This window comes from Cupressus sempervirens, chromosome 5 (assembly GCF_028749045.1).
Source record: "Cupressus sempervirens isolate cs-2001-9-10 chromosome 5, ASM2874904v1, whole genome shotgun sequence".
Classification (NCBI taxonomy): domain Eukaryota; kingdom Viridiplantae; phylum Streptophyta; class Pinopsida; order Cupressales; family Cupressaceae; genus Cupressus; species Cupressus sempervirens.
In genome coordinates this window covers 211,639,770-211,663,812 of record NC_143122.1, presented here as the reverse complement: position 1 = coordinate 211,663,812, position 24,043 = coordinate 211,639,770, and the positions used below count along the sequence as shown (strand labels likewise).

At 34.1% G+C, this 24,043-nt stretch overlaps 1 protein-coding gene across 1 annotated transcript; it reads left to right on the top strand.

Annotated features, from left to right (window-relative positions):
* The first annotated feature begins 953 nt into the window (after positions 1–953).
* LOC149555170 (uncharacterized) lies at positions 954–2,625 on the top strand. The gene is made up of 2 exons (XM_089833594.1): positions 954–1,325; positions 2,081–2,625. Exons 1-2 carry the CDS (start codon positions 993–995, stop codon positions 2,549–2,551), a joined length of 804 nt encoding a protein of 267 aa, XP_089689720.1. The 5' UTR covers positions 954–992; the 3' UTR covers positions 2,552–2,625.
* Positions 2,626–24,043: the final 21,418 nt, after the last annotated feature.

Here is a 24,043-nt window from a genome sequence, read left to right as displayed (position 1 = left end):
TTTAAACCTAATGTTACAAGTTCTCAGCAATAGCATGCAGTCTATAGAAGACATTATGCATGAAAGGGCACCAAAAAAAATTGTTCATCATACTTGACGCCATTGCACCAATAATTTTTCATTCATCACCATAGTGGTTTGCAGAATTTCAAGTAGTGTTTCACAAATCTCCAATAGTGGTTTATAAATCATGAACAGTGGTGCACAAATATACTTGAAAAATAGGACAAAAGATTAAAAAAACAAAGAAACTAAACATGAAGCTTGTTATTAATCATTGGTAATAGTAATTACAAATATATAGCCACGTGACTTCATCAAGATCTTATAATTATGTTAATACAATTGACAAGAAACTAAGTGTGGACAACCAACTTTTATTATTGACAACTCACTCAAACACGTGTACAATCCAATTTCATTCATTTTCTAACTCTCTATTTATTAGAACATTATTTTCCAACAAAATGAACCAATAAATAAAAGAAGAAGAAAAATTACCAACCATTTATTTATAAATGATGTACTACTCAAAGTACAAGTTACTCAAATCTTTTAAACTCCCATTCACTAATGAATATCATTTCAACTCCCATTCACTAATGAATATCTTCCCCTATCAAATAAGTCCATTTAGAAAACTTTTTAACTTTTTGATCATCGAGATTTAATGATATTAAATTTGAGTAGGGGTTATCAATTCGTTTCAGCGGTGACCTTCACTTGTTAGTAGCTCACAGATAATGTCTCACTTAATTGACCCTCCATTAAAAACCAAAAATCGAGTACCCTTGTATCGCTTATTGACCACATATTCAGTGCTCAATTGAAGGTAATGGATGAACAGACGTGTCACACTATGCTGAACGGATTATTCGTGGTTAACATTGGATCCACTACAAGTTTATACCATGCGTTCTATCCAAATCTGACAAACTACTTACATTGACAAACAGCTCCACTGTGAAGTTAGCCAAATCTCATTCAAAGCCATGCCGCATGTTTTGCAACAAATCTTCTTCCAGAGCCCCCCATCTCTATATCTCAAAGCTACTGGAATCATTACTCTTGTTGCCGGGTTTAATGCTGCGTTCTCGGAGGTCAGAGGTACCAATCTCACATACTCCAAATTTGCTCAGACAAGAGAAGTAAAAGAAGCCAAGAAAATATCCAGCAGAAATGGCATGCTTATTTGCTATGGCCCATCCTTGGCGGCTTCATCACTGTTCTTCATTTCCAAACTGGAAAACATTGGAACAACAGGCCCACATCTGCTCACCCTTGCATCTGCTTTAACTATACACTTCCTTAAAAGAGAATTGGAGGCAAGTGTGTATATGATATTGCTTCTCTTCTCTAATTATTATTGAATAAAAATCTAATGCTATGTTCTAGTAGTTTAGGTTTAGATTGTGCATAGTTCATTATTGTATTATATTAAAAAAAAAATTATGTTTTCTTGTATATTTGATGATGGATTATGGAGTGTAATTGGAAATGTTGATAACAGCTTTTTTATATAATCTAAGTCAGATGAATATAACTGCATCGCATGGATGGTAGAAATCTAATAGCATTAACAGAAAGGCACGGACTATCCTTCACAGAAAATGCATCAAAAGTCAAACATTTATTTTTTTCAAATCTCAGAAAATACAGTATTTTTTTTTCAATTTTTTTGCTGTTTTCAATTAAGAAACATACAAATAGTGAAGAAAAATTGGTGAAAATTTGAAGATCTCTCTAATTTTGATTTTTTAAATGGTAGTCAAAGGCACATTTTGTGTAGAAGATAGCCGTATAGATTGGACATTAATATCATTATGGATGGTACCTCATTGGAAATGGGCTGCTTCAAATTTTTCATCTTCCCTAGGAAATCCTAAAGATTAAGAGTTCTATTGCAGTGGAAACAATTATTTGATGCTTAAAATTCAGATTTTTTCATTTGGGATTTTGTTTTAAGATAGAATTTTGCTTCTACCGTGCTCTAAAAATCAATGGATATATAATATCATGAGAATTTTGCTTCTACTGTGCTCTAAAAATCAATGTATATATAATATCATGGGTTTGCCAGGTCTTATTTCTGCACCGTTACTCTGGTGATATGACCCTACAGACATCTTTATTGATTTCCGTCGCATATTTCTTTCAAACTATTAATCTTTTGTACGCCCAGCAGCTCTCAGAAGGCTTGCAGCCATCGGCTTGGAACTTGATGTGGGTTGGAGTTGTGCTGTTTTGTGTTGGAATTGGGGGGAATTTTTATCACCATTATCTCTTGTCAAGGCTCAGAAAGGATGGGAAAACGGGATATGTGGTGCCCAGTGGAGGTTTGTTTGATTTGGTGGTTTGCCCACATTATCTTTTTGAGATTGTTGATTGGATGGGATTGGCCGTCATCTCTCAAACTCTCTACAGCTGGGTATCTGTGTTTTGGACATTGTTGTACTTGGCTGGTAGAAGCTATGCCACCAGACAATGGTATTTGGAGAAAATGGAAAACTTCCCCAAGCAAAGAAAAGCGCTTTTTCCTTTCATATTCTGATTCTTGTAATTTGAATTAAAGTATTAGTATGCTTTTTCATACACTTAATTTAACACAGTTTATTTCATTCCTTACATAGTCATTGTCATTGTCATTCCATGTCTAATACTAAATAGCAAATCCACTGCTATAAGGTGTAATGATCAGGCTCATAAGAAGATATACTTGTGTAAACTATTAAAAGGGAGAGAATATTTTAACTAATAGAATAGTTATCTTATTCTATAGTGTCTTTGGACATACAATTTATTCAATTCAGGAGGACATACAATTTATCCAATTCAAGAAGATATGTAATTTTAATCTTAAGATGCATATATAAATCATTAATCTGCTAGATTGGCCATGTATAATACATTTTTTATGGTCATTGTCAATGTTTTTGTGATACATAGTAGTTGTCTCAAAGACCTAAAGAACAATAGCATTCACAAAGAAAAAGGGCATATGCCAACATTGCAAAGAACCCACCCAAAAACTTCTATGATTAAACTAAAAATGGTGGCATGAAATAGTAAAACGAACAACAACAAAACAAGATCTAGGTTGTATTTTGATTTTTTTTCCCTTTTAATTGTGGGGAAAACTATATTCTTTGTTTGACATTATTAATGATAGAATGATTATGATAATAAGAAACACTTACACTTGCTTAAATTTTGTTGACCTCTCTTCTACCAGAGAAGAGCTAAAGAAGATGAGTTTAAGAGAGATTTCTTTTTTGATAAACAAAACTCTAACTATCATAAAGTTGTTTCTTGTCTATGGTAATCAAAAGCCTTCTAGAAATATCCTACTCAAATTTTGAGTAGATTCATACAACACAAAGGATATCTATTTGTTATAACAATTCAAACTTTCAACTTAAATAATTTGAATCTAACTATGGAGTATGGCTAACAACTAGAATTTGTAGCTTTCTTCATGATCAAAATGCAAAGAAAATATTACAAAATTTATATATGGCAATTTTCCACAATCCATATTATCTCCATAGTTGTTCTTAAAATGATTGTGTATTTTTCTCCTTTATATCTCTCTTCTAGATTATGGATCAAATAGTGTGATTTGAAATGTTGATGCAAATAAGAACACTCTATCATTCTAGAAACAATTCTGGAAGATAATGACAATTACTTTAATATGGTACCTAGATATAACTTAATATAAAAAGTTCATGGGAATGTAAGAATACTCATCTCTAGAAACTATTTCATAAATTTAAATGTCATACATGGGACAAGGTATTTGGTGTTGTTGTGTTGGCTACTTTTATGCCCAAAACAACAATCTCTAAACAATGCCAATATCAAAAGTAAGAAAAATGTTATAATTATTGATGATTACATAAAGGACTTGAAAAGGGCTTTGGTACTATAGTGTTAAAGCATAGAACAACATATAATACCTACTAATAGTCAAGAGGAAATAGTATAAATGCATCCTCACAACTTTGTACCATTTCTATAAGGTTCCTTAGGTTTCTTTCTTGCACTCAATTGAAATCCAATACCTAAAAATGTTTATCAAGAATATCTAAAGAATATGAATCACCAATAAAGCCATGCTATGTAGAGATTATTTAAACAACCAACTAAAGAGATGTTTCCAACTATAGATTTTCATTTGTCACTTTCATACCTAAGTATTGATGGTCCAATATACTCATAACTAGTATCTATGTTTTTCAAAAGAAGCTATCATTACAAAAAGTAATGTCTCAAGTGATCTGGAAGCTTTAAGATAGTAGTCAACATCCATTTGCATCAAAATTTTAATCTTGAGATCCAATGTATCTTTTGAAAGTGGCAACCAGAGAAACCACACCTAAATATTCATCATCTACTTGGGCCACTAATGTAAAAGCATGTCCACCAATTTTACTAGTGTGTTGTTCTGATAAGCACTATCCTTAGCTTAGTAACATACTTTTATGATGGAGTATTGCTAGGATGCCTTGCAATTAGGTGGCTCCAATCTTGAGGCCAAGACCTTCATTAAGGCTTGCAAAGGCTTTCAAAAGACTCTTCTCCCCATCTTCCAATGGTTCTCCTCGCAAATGCCTTTGCAATGCACAGAAAAAAACATTGGGAAGTGTCTATGATTTCTTGTTGTATCTTGCAAAATGATTGACATTGGGTGTAGTGAGGATATATTCATAACACCAACATGCCTTGTTATGAATACTTTTGAAAATATTAAAAATTATTTTATATCAATAAAACACATCCTAGGAAGGTTGCAATTATATTCTATATATATAGTCCTATATGAGGTGATTATCGATGACCTATTAATGGATATTTTGGTTTATAATTTGGGCTACAAAAGAGTTTTAAATTTATGTTGTTGACACTCATCCTTTATAAGGATGTGGAGCATTTTATCAAGTTTAAGAATCATAATAATTAAATTATTATTATTCTTTTTAAATATCATTGTATATAAATAAAAAAAAATTATATTTTGACAATAAAACTACAAGATTGAATATTTCTTGTGCTCAACCATGATTTTAAAATGCTTTGATTTATTAAAATTTTTAAATTAAAAAATAGACATCATAGTTCCATGGATCATTTGGATTAACAAGCAAGGATCTACTCCAATTAGAACAAAAATCAATCATAAATGCTTTAGGAAAATTTCTAGCTATGTATTGGGTGTTTTTGATGTTTCTAAAATCAAAAGTAGCCAAAAAAGGGGGATTGGCCCAAACAGAACAACCATTAGATACAATACATCACCAATAATTGGAAATAAAAAATATTTACAACAAATTGTTAGCCTATCCCTTCCATTAATTTCAAAAACCCCTCCCTTAAAAATAAAATAACCATCATAGTATTTTTAGCAATAGTAAGCATTCACTTTAAGAAAAAATAAACATAAACAATCTAACTTCCTATATATATCAAAAACTAAGCCATTATAGCTCTAAAGGAAAATATGCCAAAAAATAATAAAGAAAGTGGTGTGTCATGCAAGGCCATTATTCAAAATGTAAATGAGAACACTAGAGAGCCTTCAAAAATAAGGCAACTTGGAAAAGCTAAAAAACATTTTAAAAAATTATTTCCCTCATTGGGTTTTGACAATAGTAATCGGGTTCAATGTGTTAGAGTAATTAGATATTTTCTAATTAACTCTAGGTTACTTAAGCTAAACTTTAGGTATCTAATAATTAATATCTTTTATTAATTATTATGATACAACCTAGATTTATTTCTCTTCCTGTATTTTATAATTATCTTGTAATTATTAAATACCCTAAAGAGTTTTATGTTACCTTTTTTGGGTATCAATCTCCTTTATAAGGATGATCTCTCTATTGTATTTTCATCATCTTGGAATATATTTTACTCTCAATTTATTGAGACTTCTAGGTTTAGCTTTTTGCCCCCTTCATTTCTTTTCAGCAATAGGTTATTTGCATGCAGTTGATCTTGGCAAAACTGTGAAGTTGTTTTTATCAACTCCTACATGGTATCAGAGTCTCCCTGTTGCTTTGTGTTTTGAAAATTTTGAAGCCATGATTTGGAGACAAAAAACCTAGCTTTTTTAGAAGTTTTTTCTTCAATTAGTAGGAGGCACATTTTTTTGGTACATTATGGGCAGAAATGGACACCACCATTACACTCAAAAGGCTTGGTATAGTCAAAATTCATATATATTTTTTGATTTTTGGCCACTATAACCTCTAGAAAAAGAAATTTGGTCTCCTGGGAGTCGTACAAACATGAAAATGGGAAAAAAAAAATTTAAATGCTATTTTTGGCCACTCCACCTAGTGGCGATTCGAGCACCACCTTGTAGCCACTAGAGTACCGCCTGTACCCGATGTGTGCTCCACTGCATCTAGTGCACCATTGGCAGCTTGGACCATGCTTAATCACCACCCTCTGATACCTCTATCGATGCAGTGTCGCCCGAAAACCACTGCTACCATTGCAACTCTGCTCAGCAATCACCACTAACACCTTGCTACTACTTGGCCTGCTGACTCAACAACTCGACTAGCTGACAACCATTTCTGGTGACATGACATCACCATTTGATAGTGACATCATCTTATCAACTGTTGATGTCACATTCCAAATGGTTTTTTTTTAGCACCAGTTGATGTCTTTTTTTTGGCTACTACAATCACTTTTTTGCTTGCTAACATCATTTTCTAGTAGTTAGATTTCGTTTGGTGATGAACATTTGATAGCCATATGGCCGTCAAATTCTTGTCGTGATTGTGTTTTTCCAATGAGCTTAATTTTGGAGGAGTATTTCATTTTTTGGCCATAACTTGAGCATATAGAGGTCTTTTTTCAATCCAAAAGAAGTGCCAAAAATTTGGTTTTGAGGTTGAGATAATGATGCAGGTTTCATATTGTTACGAGGCCATTTAAGCTCCTATTTCTTGTCTTGAAGTAGAGGCTTCGATTTCCTCCCTCTTTACATCTGGCATCCAAGTTTTTCTCTTAGTTTTTGTGCTTTGAAATAGTTTTTTTTTTGGTTGTCAAGGGATATATTTATATGTTGTGGGGGGAGCATTTTCTTTTCTATAATTTACTTTAGAAATGACCCTTCTACTTCCATCTTCTTCTCTCAATGTCGGACCCCTTTGTGGCCCGTCTAATGCCACACAACTATCACAATTGGAAAGCACATATGCTTGGCTTCTTATGTGATGTGTCTTATGGTCATGTCTAGATGAGAATCAACCTATCGTTCAGTGCACTATTGAGGTTCTTCTGCATACGAACAAAATGGATGAAGTCATGGGCTTGATTGCACTGAACATCTCTAATAGTCTCTTGTTTCACCTAGATGGTTTGACCACCCCTCAGGCTATTTGGACCAATTTTAACAACTTCTTTGGCATAGTGAATGAATTATGGGCACTTTGGCTTGATGTAGAGTTGACTTCTTTGATGCTACCAGTTCTCCCACCATTGAGGAATTCTTGATGAAGTTCAAATATTTGCATTAAGTTTTGCAAGGATGTGGGAAAAATAAAACAAATGATGAGTGTATTTTCTTGATACTCTCAAATTTGTGAGGACAGTATCAAATCTTCTTTTCCACTTTCTACTCCACTATGGATGCCTTGGGTACCAGACATCAGATGCCTTCTTTTGAGATATTTTGTGATAGGTTAACTCATGAGCAATCCAAGCTCACTCAAATGGATTCACTTATAGGTTCACAGCCATAGGCATTGCATTCCAAGGATACATAGGAGCATAAGCCGAAGTAGATATCAAATTCCTCTTCTCAACATTTTAGTGGTCCATCATCCTCCTCTAAGAAGGAAAAAAAGAAGATTGATATTCCTACCTATTCCTATTGTTCAAAGGGACCTCATGATGAGTCACATTGTTTTCAGAAGAGATTTGATAGCTATGAGAAATAGATTGTACATTTGCAAGCTCTTCTTGACAGGAGCAATGTTTCCTCTCCATCCTCCTCTACCTCAAAAAGCTCTTCCTTTTAGTCTTCTTCCATATCTTCTACATCTACACTAGATTTTGGATAGGTTCATTCATTAAAGGCATTCATTGCATCCCCTTCCCAGGTCCCTTAGATACTAGATTTAGGTGCTTCTCAGCATATGACATCTTCTCAAGGTGTCTTCTCCACTATTGAGGCTTCTCCCATTCCTCATATTCTCATGGGGAATAACATTGCCATAATAGTATATGGGAAAGGTTCAGTTGGCATTCATGATGGCACATTCAATGATGTACTATATGTTCCATCTATGTCTGCAAACGTTCTCTCGATTTCTTAGATTACACATAGTAGATTAGGAAAGACAGTTGAGTTCACTGCAAATTCAGTCTTCATTCAGGATAGTGCAACAGGAGGCCTTTTTTCTATAGGGATAATCAATCATTCCACCCATCTCTACACCTTCTCACACTTTGGTCCAACATCTCCATTGTTGGCACACAATTCTTCTCTTTCACGAGAGCATCATGTGGTGTAGTTAGGACACTTTAACCTTTGTATTGTTCTTGAGATCACTATTTTGCCTCGCACACCACATCCAGTTGAGGTTTTTTCTATTTAGAAGGATTATTCTTCAGCTCTACCGAAACCTTCATCTCCATTCATCAAGCCTCTAGGAGCACCTATTGAGGATTCTACAGAGGACATTCATCTCCTCTTTCATGACAGTGTCAACACACCTGCACTGGGGATTCCCTTTTAGGATCCTCATGTTTTCTCCTTTAAGCAATAGTTAGGCCTTCTAGTTTCACCTCTCATTCAAGAGTTTCCTTGTTCTATGCCCTTGTTTCTTCCACATTAGAGTTTCATTGGTTTGATTATTTCTATAGGGGCTCCATCATTCTCAGGGAGCTTTGGTGTCTTTTCTCTCTCATGGGGGGGGCTAGTTGTACTTATGGTTTGATAGAGTCTCTTGATCCATCTCCAATCTATTCTTTGGGTTATAGAACTTGTTCTTGGGGGCTCTTGTTGAGGCCTTCCTTCCTTCATGTTTTTTTCAGCATGCTTTTTCTATCTCTTTTTAGACTAGGGTTTTTCCCATTGGGTTTTCTCTAATTCTTGAGTTTATAGAGATTTGGTTGTGCTTGGGTACCTCATTAGGCCTTGTTTTCCAGGACCCAAATATTATTTCTCTAGTTGTTTCTAGTTTTTTAGATACTCCCTAAGTTTACCTTAAAATGGGGGGGGGGGGGGGGGGGGGGGGGTGTTAGAGTAATTAGGCTTGGCAAGGAAGAAAAACAACTCATTAGTAGCTTCTCCATCAGAGCCCTACTTCTTGTCTTTATTTTACTACAAAAGGATGAGAGTGGTGACCAAGGAGTGCATCACCCTGAGGGCATAAGCAGTCAATATGATTTACCTAAAATCCATATTCTCTATCTTGGGCTTGATTTTCGGTATCACCTCCTCATTAGACACACATTCATCAAAGACACCCAAACTTTATAGCCACTACTCATATAAACATTCTCCAGAACTTGTTACCTTTGTCTAAAGTAGGAGAGGTCACAATATTTTGGTTATCAATATTTTTAGGGGAGTTCTTAGTGTCATCATCAAGGTTTGCGAAGATATGGGTGGAGTATATAGTTGCATTTACCTCATTCTAAGACCTATTGGTACATGAGCTCCTAGAATTTGGGCTAAAATCCTAACTCATTTTGGTTTGTAAATGATCCTAGCTAGATCATTGAATAATAAGGGCTTTAAGAGAGTCTATTTTTTTTGGTAGTTTTGATTATCTAAGAGTTTGAATATTCTAGAAAAGTTGTCAATGTTGACAAGAAATTGGCCAGTTGCCAATTTTGCACATGATATGTAGAGTGGCCTCAAATGGATTGGAAGGAGTGGGAATGAATTTATATGAGTATAAAAGTGAATAAATAGCTATTATAAAAAATTTAGGTTTGTTATATTATTGAAGAGTGTCACAATGTAAAAAGTTGAATAGTTGTCATTGACAACATTGTAACTTTGCAACATTGTCATGACAACATTTGAGCAAGAAATTATAAAACTACAAAAATTAGTTAAGGAATAAACCCAATAGTTGGGGAATTCCATGTGAGAAGATATAATGTTATTCCCAACCTTTAGATGGGTTTGGTTGATGTATTGATCGTACTACAATAGCAAAAAAGGTAAATTTCTCTACACTTTTGTCAAAGTATTGCTTGCAACTCAAGAACCTACCTTCTAATGGATTGAATGCATTTTTGTTCCACTATAAAATTTTAGATTTCTTCATTTTATTTCCCTATGTATATTGGTAGGATTAGTTAAATATTTTTGGTTAGCTAAATAAAATTCATCCTTCTATTGCTAGTTTACTAGCCCTTTGAGGATTGAAGCCAAATAATGGCACTTTCAGTAAATACCATTGTGGGACCATCATATCTCTTCGGGAAAAGAAATTATACTCAATGTAAAATTTAAATATATAATTTTTAGTTCATATGAATTTCTTTTCCAGTTTTAATGGTTTTCCCTAGGCAAGATAGTAGGTGCATGACTAGGAGCAAACACACTCATGGTTGAAGAAAGAGAGCATGGATAGATTCACCAATATGATTAAAGAGTTTCAAGGTATTTATTTAGTGTGTAGGGTCTTATAGGATTTTTACTAAGGGTTGGTTAATCCATTTGAACCAAATTTCAATCAAGAAGCAAGAAATAGTTCAAACCCTTAAGCAAATAGGCTAGTTTGTGAATACTGGAGTACGATTGCTTTGGGGGAACAAAACTATAAAATTTTGTGATTCCTCCCAAAAGGGTATCTATATAAGAGTTTTTTTTTTAGGATCCTTTGATAAGTTTTAGATTTATTAGGAGAAAAATTGATCTTGAGGCCTAATAAGCCCTAAAAGGCTACTAGCCCTAAAATATCAAGATTCATGAGATCAACAGAAAAACTATTACAAGATTAAAAAAAATGATGTAAAGAATGATTTTCCTAAGAAGTTTAGAATCCCTTCCATCCATATTAATTTTTTCCAAGGTCATGATTTTTTTGCACTGAACTTACCATAGTGAGTTCAAGGAGGTATAGTGATGTCTTGAATGGGTAGAGAGGTCTTAAGTATAGAGCAACTAGAGAGGTGGCTCCTTAGAGTTAGGGGTTGATTAGAGAACACTAGGAAGGATGGAGGGGAAACATAAGTGGGAGTCCAATTATAAAAGGACTCATTTTAGAATATCTCCCTATCAAATCAATATTAGAGCCCTTAAAGATTTAGGCAGGGTATAGTACATTTTTGAGTCAATAGCAGAAACAAGTATGGTGACCAATGTGGAATTGGCCAAGATGGTCCAAGATTAGGCTAGAGTTTCCCAAGAATGAGATGTAATCAAATCATAAAGGAGAATTTATTAGACATGTATATTAAGCTATTAGGACTTGAAGGGAAGAAAAATGAGCAAAGGAAAGGGGCATAAGGGAAAGGCAGTGGAATAGAGGATGAAGTTCCTAAACCACACCCACCAATGAAAAAAGAAACATTTTAAAAATTCATCAAATATTTAGGAAGAAAGGGGTTGGAAGGTTATCCCATGTTTACTAGAAACATGGGTACAAATTTGGTTATGAAATGGATTGAAGGAATGGAGAACCATTTTGAGTGTGAAGGTATTTTTGAGGCACAAAATGTGAAGGTGGCAAAGTTTACAATGAAGGGACCAACCCTAACTTGGTGGTAGTTTATAAAATTAAAGATAGAAAGGGAATGTAAGAACTCCATACCCACTTGGAAAGGCATGGTTTTTAGGATTAGAGAAAACTCTCTACTAGAGGATTATGAAATCCAACTCCATAAAAGGAGACAAAATCTAAGACAAAGAGACATGGATGTGATTGCTTATATAGAAGAATTTTAAAAATTGTAACTGAGATATAATGTGTAGGAAGATGAGAAAATTAAAGTGTCTAGGTATTTGAATGGCCTTAGATGGAATATCCAAGAGGAGATAAGTCTCATAAGCCCTAATATTGTTTACAAATTCCACCAACTACCCCTTAAGATAAAGGAAAAGCATAAGAAGAAACAAGATTCAAATACTAGAGGAAGAGGTAGAGGAAGAGACTCTAGAGGGAGTTGTAGAAGACGATTCAATGGAAAAGGAGGTGAAACAAAACCTCAAGGTAAATTGATGTTTACTAAATAGAGTAATGATTCTAGTGGAAGGGAAAATGCTTTTAGAGATAGGGGATTTAGTGGTGAAAATAGAGGAAGATTTTGTGGATTTGGTAGAGGATCACATTTTTCCAACATGAAGTTTTAAAACTATGGTTAATTAGGCCATCTTGCATATAGGTGTATGGATAAGACATCATTATCACAATAAGAAAATAAGATGACCTATGTCCAAGAAGAATCAATACTATTAAATTTGCTAAGATGAACCTTGATTTAGAGAGTGGTGAGAATATCATGTTTAGGAAGGTGTTGATTAAGTAATAGGTTGAGGAATAATCCAAATAGAGGAGAGTATTGTTTAGGGTGAAATGTAAGATTCTTGACAAAGTGTGCAAGGTAATAATAGACTCAAGGTCTACGAACAATATTATCTCAAAGGAGGTAGTTAACAAGCTAAAGTTAACCAAGATTCCCCATACTCACCCTTATAGGGTCACTTGGTTGAACAAGGGACAAAAAGTCCTAATAAATGAGAAAGTATGGGTTGAATGTATAATAGGAGGGTATGATGAAAAGATCCTATGTGATGTACTACTCATGGATGATTGTCACATGTTGTTATGTAGACCACGCCAATTTGACAAAGATTCCATACACCATGAAAATAAAAATGACTATACCTTCCAAAAGGATGGGATAACTAAGAATGTCCAATCTCTTGTGGGTGAAGGGGAGTCTAAAATAGCAAATTCTAATTTTTTGTTGACGAGTTGAAAGGATTTTTTCCATGACCTTGAAAAGGATGAGGGTATAGAGTTTTCCATTGTGGTGAAACATAAGGAGGAAGACAAACCAAAAAAAGCCTCTATGCCTATAGAAGTATAATCAAATCAAGGATATATAGTAAGTGATGGAACCCTACAACATTACCTCCTAAAAGAGAAATAATGTGTCAAATTGATTTCATACTAGGGGCATCCCTTCCTAATAAGGAAGCCTACAAAATTACTCCTAATCAAAACAAGGAGATAAAAAGGAAAGTCCAAGAGCTACTTGATCAAGACCTGATAAGGAAAAGCATAAATCCATGTGCAATCCTAGTTGTTTTGGCACCCAAGAAAGTGGGTAAGTGGATATTGTGTACTAATTACAAGGAAATAAAAAAGGGTAAAAATAAGATATAGATTTCCTATCCCTAGAATAAAGGATTTAATGGATTGTATTGGAGGGGCTAGGTATTTTTCTAAGGTTGATTTAAAAAGTGGGTTTCACAAAATTAGAATGAAAGAGGGGGGTGAATGGAAAAAAATCTTCAAAACCATAGAAGTTTTGTATGAGTGGTTAGTTATTCCATTTTGTAAGAATTTTCCTTAGGGAAAAATCACCTAAGATCAAGAAGCTCAAGCAATAGCACAATATGGACCAATAAAGTATGATTAGAATAACAATATGAAAATGAATTTTTTGCTTTTACATACTAGGAGTGCCTAAATATAAAGGCCTCCAAAATGACTAGGAGTCAACAAAGTGATAAGACTCACAACTAAGCACACATCCACCAAAAGTGGATTATCACAACTTGTTTTTTCCCATCAGCTTCCACTTGTGTATCATTTCCTACAAAAATGTGATGTACCTTAGATTGCTTCAATGAAGAAAAGTCTCCTTTTGAAGAACCCATATGATATGAGGCAGCCAAGTCAAGAATCCATTCCCTTGAAGAACTTGAACTTGCCATAAATGCTTGTCCTTTTTCCTTTGAAGTGGATGGATTTGTATCCTTGGAAGTATTTGACACATTGATTTTGTTCTTCCTAAGTAAGCTTTCCAACTCATCTATTATCTTAGTCTTGCAATGATGTTCATCATGATTTGGTTTCTTGCAATATGCACAAAATAGTTTATTCTTGTTGTTGTTGTTTCCTTTCTTGTTGCAAGAAAAATTGCCTTGTTGTGAGCAGGAAGATTGTTTTGTCTCTAATTGTGATTTTGGCTTCCATTGCTTTTTCTTGCTATTGGTAGAACTTTTTCCACCTTGATTTGATTGGTTTTTATTACTAGACACCAATGTTGTAGACTTGAATGACTTGAGAATTCCCATATCTATCAACTTGGCTTGTTCCAATATTAACATTTATACAAATGCATCAAATGAAATCTTAGTGAAGGAACTTCCCATGGTCAATCTATGAGTGTTGTAACTTGAAACAAAAGATGCATACTCTGAAGGTAGCCTCTTCAAGATGTGATGAATCAATCTATCATCTTTCATGGGATTACAAAAATCTTTAAGTAGTGCTCTCAATTCATTGGCTTTGTTGACATAGTCTCAAATTGTGTCAAAATTCTTAGGATCCAAGAGAAGTAAATCATCCTCAATTTGGAAACCCTTTTCCTCATCTACTTTACCATACAATCCTTCAAGTTTCTCCCAAGCACCCTTAGCATCCTTGAAGCTAGAAATGTGGAAGAAGAGATCTCTATGAACACTACTCCTAATAATTTCTAAAGACTGGTCGTCTTTAACTTGCCAATCAACTTGTGCATTTGCGTCAATGGGTTTTACAATTGTACCATTAACATATAGATTTAAACCTTTTTCCATTAGCCTACTCCATACAATATCTTTCCATGTAGTATAATTGTGTGAAGTTAGAAGTTGAGTTTAAGGTGAACCCATGATGCAAAATTAAAGAGCATAAGAGAGAAAGAGAGACACAAGAACACAAGATACACCCCCTATTCACTCAATCAAAGAACCCCCCCAAAGTGATGCTTTGGGAACTTTATATGTAGTGTGTTTGCAATAGCCACTTTCCAATTTAGGCCTAAGTGGTCTTTTGATTTTTCTATTTACAACCTCCTCTTGGAATTCAAATCTAGTAATAAGAAATCTATTTCAGATATACAAGAAGTGTGAAGTGTACTCAAGACAATACAATGAAAAAAAGGAAATATTTATGAAAGTGGTACTTCTATTCATACAAGCCTATAATTTGATTATAGATCTAGAAAGCAGACAAAAAATTATACACTATCAAAAAAAATGGAACCTAAAAATGTGTCCAAATGAACCTGTACGAAGCATTTGAAGTTGTAAAATGCAAGATTAGATAGGTACAGTCATCAAAAACTGAAATTTTTGACAAATCTGTGAGTCAAAACTAGAAATCAATAGCACTACTAATTTTTTTAGGAAATTGTAGCCAAAATAAAAAAAATTGCACCTGATTTGGAGTCTGGATGACTGAGATATGGCTTTCTGAAGTCGTACTATCAAATCAAAATTACATATGGTGAGGGGTCTAATAAGAAAAACACTATGTTAAATTGATGTCCAAAGGATCATCACAATAGTGCAATCTAGCCTACTAGTGACAATCAAATGACTATCAAATTTAATGACATGAAAAGGTGATGTTAGTAAAAATGGCTCATTGAATGACTTGGTAGGCCATACTATACAACTGATGATGTCAGGGGTATAGACTTACTAATGTAGATTATGACATCACTTTCAAATGGGTGTATAAAGTTTGACATGGTGGTGCCACATATTTGACTGATAGTGGCCTACTAACATGTTCTTGAATATTGTGTCAAATGACTGGGTGATCGAGCTAGTGCCTGTGATCCACATGGTTCATTGAGTTGGCAAGTTGTGTCAAATGTCGATGGGAGCTATTTATGAGTTCACCAGAGGTAAAGATGCTAGCATCCAAGGTTCAACACCAGTCGACAAAATAAAGAAAAGGCTAGAAGGTATTGGTGGGAGGGCAAAGAACTGGTAGGTGGGTGTGGGTTTAATCCCACATGCACCCCATCATAGTGCAAAGCCTTGTTTAAAAGAAAAGAGCAACTATACTTATATTTTCTTAAAAGCCACAGACATGTTGAACACTGATTGTATTTGATACTGCCAAAATGTGTGGAATATGCTAAAATTACAAAGGAATATTTCATGGCCATCAAGACTTGGCCACTTGTTGTCCTGCAAAAGAATGTATCTCTATAGGCCTAATAGGCCAAAAAAAATTGAACAAAATATGTAGATTCAAAAAATAAAATAATTATAGAGACCCAAATATGCAGACTTGAAAATAAATTACACAAATCTAAAAATGATCATACCAAATTCTACAAATTGGGCCTTTGAGTTTTGGTTTGCTAAAAAAAAATTCCTCAAATTTGACTATTGCCTTGGGTAGGAAAATTTATAGTAAAAATTCACGGAATTGATGCTCCAGATGCAATGGTGAGGTTCTCTTTGGCTCTAGATGCTCCCAATGACTACAATACTCTGGATCTGAATTGACTTCCTTTGAGAGGTAAAGAAAAAATGGTCTCCAATAGCTATGTGAAGAGAAGCTCCCTCTACTTTGATACCATGTAAGAATTTTCCTTAGGCAAAAATCACCCAAGATCAAGAAGCTCAAGCACTAGCACAATATGACCAATAAAGTATGATTAGAATAACAATATAAAAATGAATTTTTCTTTTCACATACTAGGAGTGCCTAAATATAAAGGCCTCTAGAATGAGTAGGAGTCAACAAAATGATAAGACTCACAACTAAGCACACATTCATCAGAAGTGGATTATCCTCTATTGAGCACAGAAGTTAGTGTGATGATGAGAGGATGAGCTTAACATAGGTGTGTCACATAAAAAGATGTTGTAAACACCATGTGCTTAATTAGAGTGCAAACAACCATGTTGTCTACATGACAACTCAGATAAATTATGCAAACTCCTATATTGTCAGAAAGACAACTCATATGAGTATGAATACTCCTAGGTGTCTAACTAATAAATAACAAAATAATACATTAACCTAAGTAAACTTAAGTAAAGTGTAAATAGGAAATACTTATTTACACCAACACATTTGGGTTTATGAATTCCTCTAGCATATTCATGAGGTTAATGAATGAGTTGCTTAAGGATTTTTGTTTTCTATTTGGATGGTATATGATGGAACTAAAAATTGTACTACCATTTTGAGTGTCCATTCCAAGTTTTGAGCTCCTATGAATGCTTTTTATGCTTGTGTCATGGCTATTGTTTTAAAGTCAAAAAGGTGTTTTATGTTTCTAAAATCTTCATTCATCCTGCATATCCATTCTATGGTGATAAATTGATATTCTGAGCATGCCTACAATGTCTCATTTTGAGCTAGTGCCATTTCACAATTTTGCCTACGTGTCAAATAGTGTTCAATAGCCTAGAGTCTTTTCAGAACAAAACTGCAACAAGCAAATGAACATCCAACATGACAAGCAACGAAATGCTCCATGCAATAGAGATGATCCACATTAATGAGGGAGGTCATGTAAAGTGTTGTTTCATAGACCCTCCTCTACCATTAAAATGAGGCAATCTTTCCCATTGTCGAGCCTTTTTCATTTGAGGGTTGACTGGTTTTTTCAAAGCAATGCTTGGGATACTTATCCCACATTCATTATGAAATGGTTAGATAAGATTTTAAATAACCCAAGGTATAGAAGAATACACATCTTAAAGAGACTCACCTTTTCATAGGAAGTTTCTTTGTGGGACCCATGGTCGGCCAGCTTGAGGTCATTAGACATTTATTTTAAACAAGCATGTAGATAGAGATGTTGACATGGAAGATGGAGGTGCTAGATTGCAACATGTGGATGATCCTACAGTTAGTCATTACATTGCCAAGGGAAGTTTCTCAATCAATATGCTTGGCGATAGAGAAACCAGCCCAGGTGGTGGAAGACATGGACCTGAGAGAAAATCAAATGTTGACATGTGGCAGTGTTAGAGGCACATCATCAAATCGAGTAGCTCAAAGAAATGGTGGTGTGATGCTATGATGCCACTATAGGATCATAGGATTGGAGGATCATGAAACCAAATGATGGGGTCTATGAAGTTATGATAGTGCAATGCTACAACAAGAGGCAAAACATGAGGTTGTCATGTGGTCAAGATGGCCCACGTGCAAGGTATGTTATGTCATGAAATCTACCCATCATAGTGTTAGGAAGGTAAAAGATGAGATGTGTGATGCTAAAGGTCCTATGATCTTAGGATAGGTCAAGTGGTCAAAAGCTAGTTTCCAAAGGGCTCTGATGCTACGATGAGACCCTTTGTCATGAGATCGTAGAGTAAAATCCAGGTTTGCGATGTTATGATGTTGTCATGTGATCGGGAGACAGATTTGTAGGCTCTCCAATGTTATGATGGGGCCCATACCCTAGGGTCATAAAAAAAATATTTGAGCCTTTGATGCTATGATAAAAGGAGATAAAGAGCTTGTTGTGAGATGACAAGGTGAGTTTCAAGGGTGTGCGATGCTATGAATTTGGTGGTCATCATAACATCGTAAAGGGGATAGTCAAGGTGCACGATACTATGATGGTTTGCTATCATAAGATCGTAAAGAAAATAAAGGTTAGTGTTGATGCCATGACAACAAAGAAATCATAAGATCATAGGTTTTTTCAAAGGGTTTCATAGGATCAAGGAGCCCAGATTATTAAAGTAAGATGTTACACCAAGGGCCATTTTCGTAGGATTGCAATGTCTGGAGATTGTAAAGCTAAAATGAGATGCATATGATGTAAGAAAGTATGTAGGGGCCCACCTAGGAAGTTTCCAAGGTGACTTCGACAGGTGGCAGTGGTTGATTGGTGAAAATGAATAAAAATTAAATGTTTAGAGATATTCAATGTGCAGATGTTGAAAGGATTATAAATTGAATAATATTATATGATTTCAACTATAGAGTTTTATTTTTCAATCTTATGCTCTATTCATGGCCCAAGAGCCAAATTTTTAGATTGGTCATAGGTGCACCATTTTCATCCAAAATGTGTAGTCTAATATACTGACGGAACCAGCAAGAGATGAATTTTTCATTTCTAGGATTATATTTTGTGCAGGTGTTAACTAGAAGCAACTATGGGTGGATTTGTGTTTTTGGGGGCTTCTTAGTGAAAAAGTGAAAATCTATTGTTGCAGATGAAATTGCAATCAAATATAATCATATTTTCATCATTAGTTATAAAGGGAGATTTGATGGTTTTAAAAGCAGTTGGGAGCAATTATGGTTTTTGGAAAAAATACAAAATGAATTTCACAACAAGAGTAGATGTGACCAATCAAATCAGATTTTAAAGGCTCTAATGTAGATTTGATTTGTACATGATATGTTCTCCATGAGATATTTTGTTAATTAGTTTAATGAGATATATCAAATATTTCTGCATCATTGATGATTTTAATTGTAGGTAGATGAGGAAGTTCAATTTCAACTATTTTAGATTGAAGATCATTTATAGGGGGATAGATGTCAATTTAAGATTCCAAACCCTGAAATATCTTCTCTTCTATATATTCTTCCTCTCTTCTCTTTGTAAAGGTTCTAGTTTTTGGATATTTTTCATTATAGTGTAACTACTTTATGGTTCCAGTCTGGTTGAAATCCTTTCCCATTACTATGATACCATTTTCTTAGTGTTCTTCTATTATGAACAGCAGTAGTGTATTTCTTGTGAGGCATTTCATATTATACAATCATTCATTTTTCATTTACTAAAATTTGGCATACAAATGATGTATTCATTTTAAGGAAATTAATGCAAGAGTTTAATCTTCTTATTTTCATTTTGATTCTCATCTCCTTCTATTATTTGTAATGTTTTATGTTTAAGAATTAAGAGCTTGAACTTAGTTGCAATCCCTTAAGGTTGTATGTCAGGATGAATTTTCTATTGGAACAAAGATCCATGTAAATGCTTGTTTACGTTGACAGGGTTGTAGGTTACACTAGAAAGATTTCACCATAAGTATGAGAGTTCTTATGAAGATTGATCTCTGTTTGCAAGTCAAATAGATAGAGCATATGTGTGAGTATATAAGTATACTTTAGGTATCCAATTGTATGTTAAAGGTTTAGTTGATGTCCAATGGATAAGGGACTAGTCAACTTGGAGATTATATGTTCTCTATTGTTGCATATCCGAATAATGCTAAGATATCAAAACTTTAATTGAATATCTTTCCCTTTATGTTTAAGAATTAAAAGAGTTTTCCCTCACTTGGCTTATCATGTGCTCTATTATTAGCTATTTCACCCATGAATGCTTGCATAAACATAGAAGATTAAGGGATTTTATCTATTATTTAGATTCAATTGTATGTCTTTACATTGGTACCATATAAAGAATCTGAGGTCCACCCACCTAGGTTTTACAAAGCCTAAAGAAGAAGAAGGTATTATCCATGATAGGAATTTGCTAAATTTAGATTATAGTCAAGTGCATCCATGATAGAAATTTGCTAACCTTAGATGTATTGGTCTGATTTCTTGGTTATTTTCAAAACTATTAAATTAGGAGCCAACAAAAGGGTGATTCTGTTTTGGAATCTATGAAGTAATTCACTATTAAAAGGACAAGAATCTCTTATGTAAACTTATATATTTCAGTCCTGTATTTTGGCGTGTTTTTTCCCATCCGAGTCACCAAAAAAAAGGAAATTTTTCTAGGGAGTATTGTAATTTGAAAGGTGATTAAATATAGTTATAAGAAAGGCATGTGTAAATTTTTTTATCAGCAGCAAGCTCATCCTGAAGTTTCATGCCTCCTAGTGATGATTTATCTAGGACTACAATAGCTTTGAAGGTTGAAGAAAGATTGTATTGTCACTAGTGCTTCTATCATCATTCAGTTCAGCTGAAAAGTTTTTTCAAAATGTTGTAGCGTTAGAGTCAAGAGTGAACAAGCATGGTTTGTTCTCTTTTTCAAGATTGTATATCTATAAGAGTGGTTTGATGATTTGTGTTTTCCTACCATTGAAAGTCTGGTTTAGATTTTGTCAAGTAACAAATCTTGTTTTATTTCTCATTTAATGAGTGGTGACTCTATCTCTATACCAATGTATTCCAGTTGATTTCATGTTTAAAATTTGAAGGAATTTTAGTTGTATGGGAAAATCTGAAGCTCTTAATAGTTTCTTGGAAACAATGTTTTTCTTGACTAGGGTTCAGTGTTGTTGTTTTTGTTGTTAAAAAAATTGAATATTTGAACGTAAATCACAACTATGATTTGTTTTTCCTTTTAAAGAAGGTGGTGGCTCTACAATGGTTTCATGTATGGTGTGAGGAAGTTCAGTTCACACCAGTGCCAAAATCAGCAGAGGAAAGTTTGTGTCAACATTGAAGGTATTTTACTTTTCATGAGTTTCATTTTCATAAAATTTGAATGTTTAACAAGTAGTACCTCTTTCAGTGATTTTCAACACTAGACAAAGAGGTGAAGTTTTTATTTTAAAATGGATTCAGACATCAGGCCTAACTAAGGTTAGTTTGCAATTTTTTGATAGTTTGAAAACTATGGCTAGTAATATTGTTATGTTGAATAAGAAAATCCACAATATGATTGTCAGTATAGTCAGAGGGAAATTGGGAATTCTTCAACATCTAAATGTTAAAAAAATTTATATAAAGTTTAAATTAGCAATCAATATGATGCCCTTGCATTCTAGACCAGAGGAATCTTCCCTACCAAGTGTTTTCCTAGATATTATGGCACCTGATTCAGTTAATTGGCCAACACCTATAATGTTACAAGAGCTTTTACAAGCCAAGTTTTTCATTAGGGAAATGGAAAGTGATAAATATAGTGTTCATAATGTGTCTCCTAATGATGATAATACATGTGCTGAAAGTTAAGGTAATCATGAATTTAATGAATCCATAAATAATGATAATCTATCTTTTGAGTGTGAAGAGATGGATTCAGCTTTCAGTGAATCAGAAGATTGCAACCAACATAAGGAAGATGGATATGAAATTGAAAATGTGTCTTGTGACAGTGAATATGAGTTTGAGGAAGTTTTTCATAGTAGTAGAGGTGTTGATTGTTATGATGAGAATGAGTGTTATAATGATTTTGATGTTTTAGATTGTTTTACTAATGTTGTTGTTGTTATGAGTTCTTCATGATATCTAGATAATAATCACAGCTAGGAGAAGCTTTGTGAGGAAATCCCTCTTGAGCCTTGATGAGATTTCAGACTTATTGGCTCATGAGTTTGAGAAATATGTAAGTACTTCTAAGGATTTCTATATTATCCCTCATAGTTTTTCTTCATTTAGTTAAGTCACTTCACCAATGTTTGATGTAGAAAGAGATATAGAATCTGAACAATCTTTATCAAATTATGGAGGTGCATATAGTAATACCTCAGATGTATATGCACATGATGACTTGATAGATGCAGGGGATGTGTTTGAGAGGAAGTTTGCTACTATCTCAATTGTTTCTCATGCTGGTGATTGTAATCAAATATGTTTTGATACTTTAGATGAAGAGGAAAAAATTGAAAATAATGTTGCTGATTCTGAGTTTCCTTTTTATACTGACAAGTCTTGTAATGATTAGCCTGATGGAAAGTTTACAAAGTCTAAGGTTCCCTCTAACAATTTGTTAGATGAAAACAAATATTACATTTTCATAACAGTTTTTCAGATTTGGCGACTAACCATTTGTTTCAATGTGAAGAGTTTTCAGCAAGTGGTAAATGTGATGTGATGAGTGATATGACTGAAAAGAGGCAAGAATCAGATTTTACACACCCTTTATACCCAAATACACAAGGTGAGTTACACATTGATTCATGTAACTCGTTGAATGAAGTAGAATATCAAACTTTTGTGTTTCCAGTTGGAGATGTCCATGAGTCAGTTAGTGATGATCAGTTTCAATTTTATGTCAGTAGTTATGATCACATTGATTCATATTTTCATAGTGAGCAAGATGAAGAAATTGATTCAAGTTTTTATATGCACTATGAAAGTGATGATGATAGTTTTGTTTTGCCTAATGAAGTGATTGAAAATATTGACATGTTGGGTGAAACAAAGGATATTCAAATTTTTAGTTTACCTCAAGAAGATGTTAATTAGAATCAAGTATATGATAGAGGTAGGAAACTTTGAAACTTTTTAGTAGCCCGAGGCCACCATCTTGTACAGTTAGAATAGGTTTCATGCTTTCAAAAAATTTTCTTGAGAAAATTTTGAGTGGTCTTCTTCATCCAGAGATCTAAATTCTTGTCATGCCAGCAAGGGGTATGCATCCCCAAACAGAGCCACTGGTGGCACTCAAAATTGCATTCCCGTTTTGAGTGTCCATTCTAAGTTTTGAGCTCTTATGAATGCTTTCTATGCTTGTGTCCTGGCTATTTTTTTAAAGTCTAAAAGATGTTTTATGTTTCTAACACCTTCATTCATCCTACACATGCATTCTATGATGATAAATTAACATTCTGAGCATGCCTGCAATGTCTTGTTTTGAGCTCTAGTGTCATTTCACAATTCGGCCTAAGTATCAAATAGTGTTCAATAGCCCAAAGTCTTTTCAAAACAAAATTGCAAAAAACAAATGAACATCCAACATGATAATCTATGAAATGCTACATGCAACAGAGATGATACACATCAATGAAGGAGGTTGTGTATATTGTCATTTCATAGACCCTCCTCTACCATTAAAATGAGGCAATGTTGGCCATTGTCAAGCCTTTTTCATTTGAGGGTTGACTGGTGTTTTGAAAGAAATGCTTGGGATATTTATCCCACATTCATTATGAAATGGTTATATAATATTTTAAATAGCCCAAAGTGCAAAAGAATACATTTCTTAAAGAGACTCACCTTTTGACAAGCAGTTGCTTCGTGGGGCTTGTGGTCAGCCAGCTAGAGGTTATTAGACATAAATTTTAAACAAACACGCAGATAGAGATGTTGATATGGAAGATGGAGGTGCCAGATTGTGACATGTGGATGATCCTATGGTTGGTCACTAAATCAAC

Bases quoted from the DNA above. Each gene is read 5' to 3' on its own strand.
- LOC149555170 (XM_089833594.1), top strand. From the start codon at position 993: ATGCCGCATGTTTTGCAACAAATCTTCTTCCAGAGCCCCCCATCTCTA. The intron at 1,326-2,080 runs GCAAGTGTGTAT...TGGGTTTGCCAG, and splicing joins TCCTTAAAAGAGAATTGGAG to GTCTTATTTCTGCACCGTTA.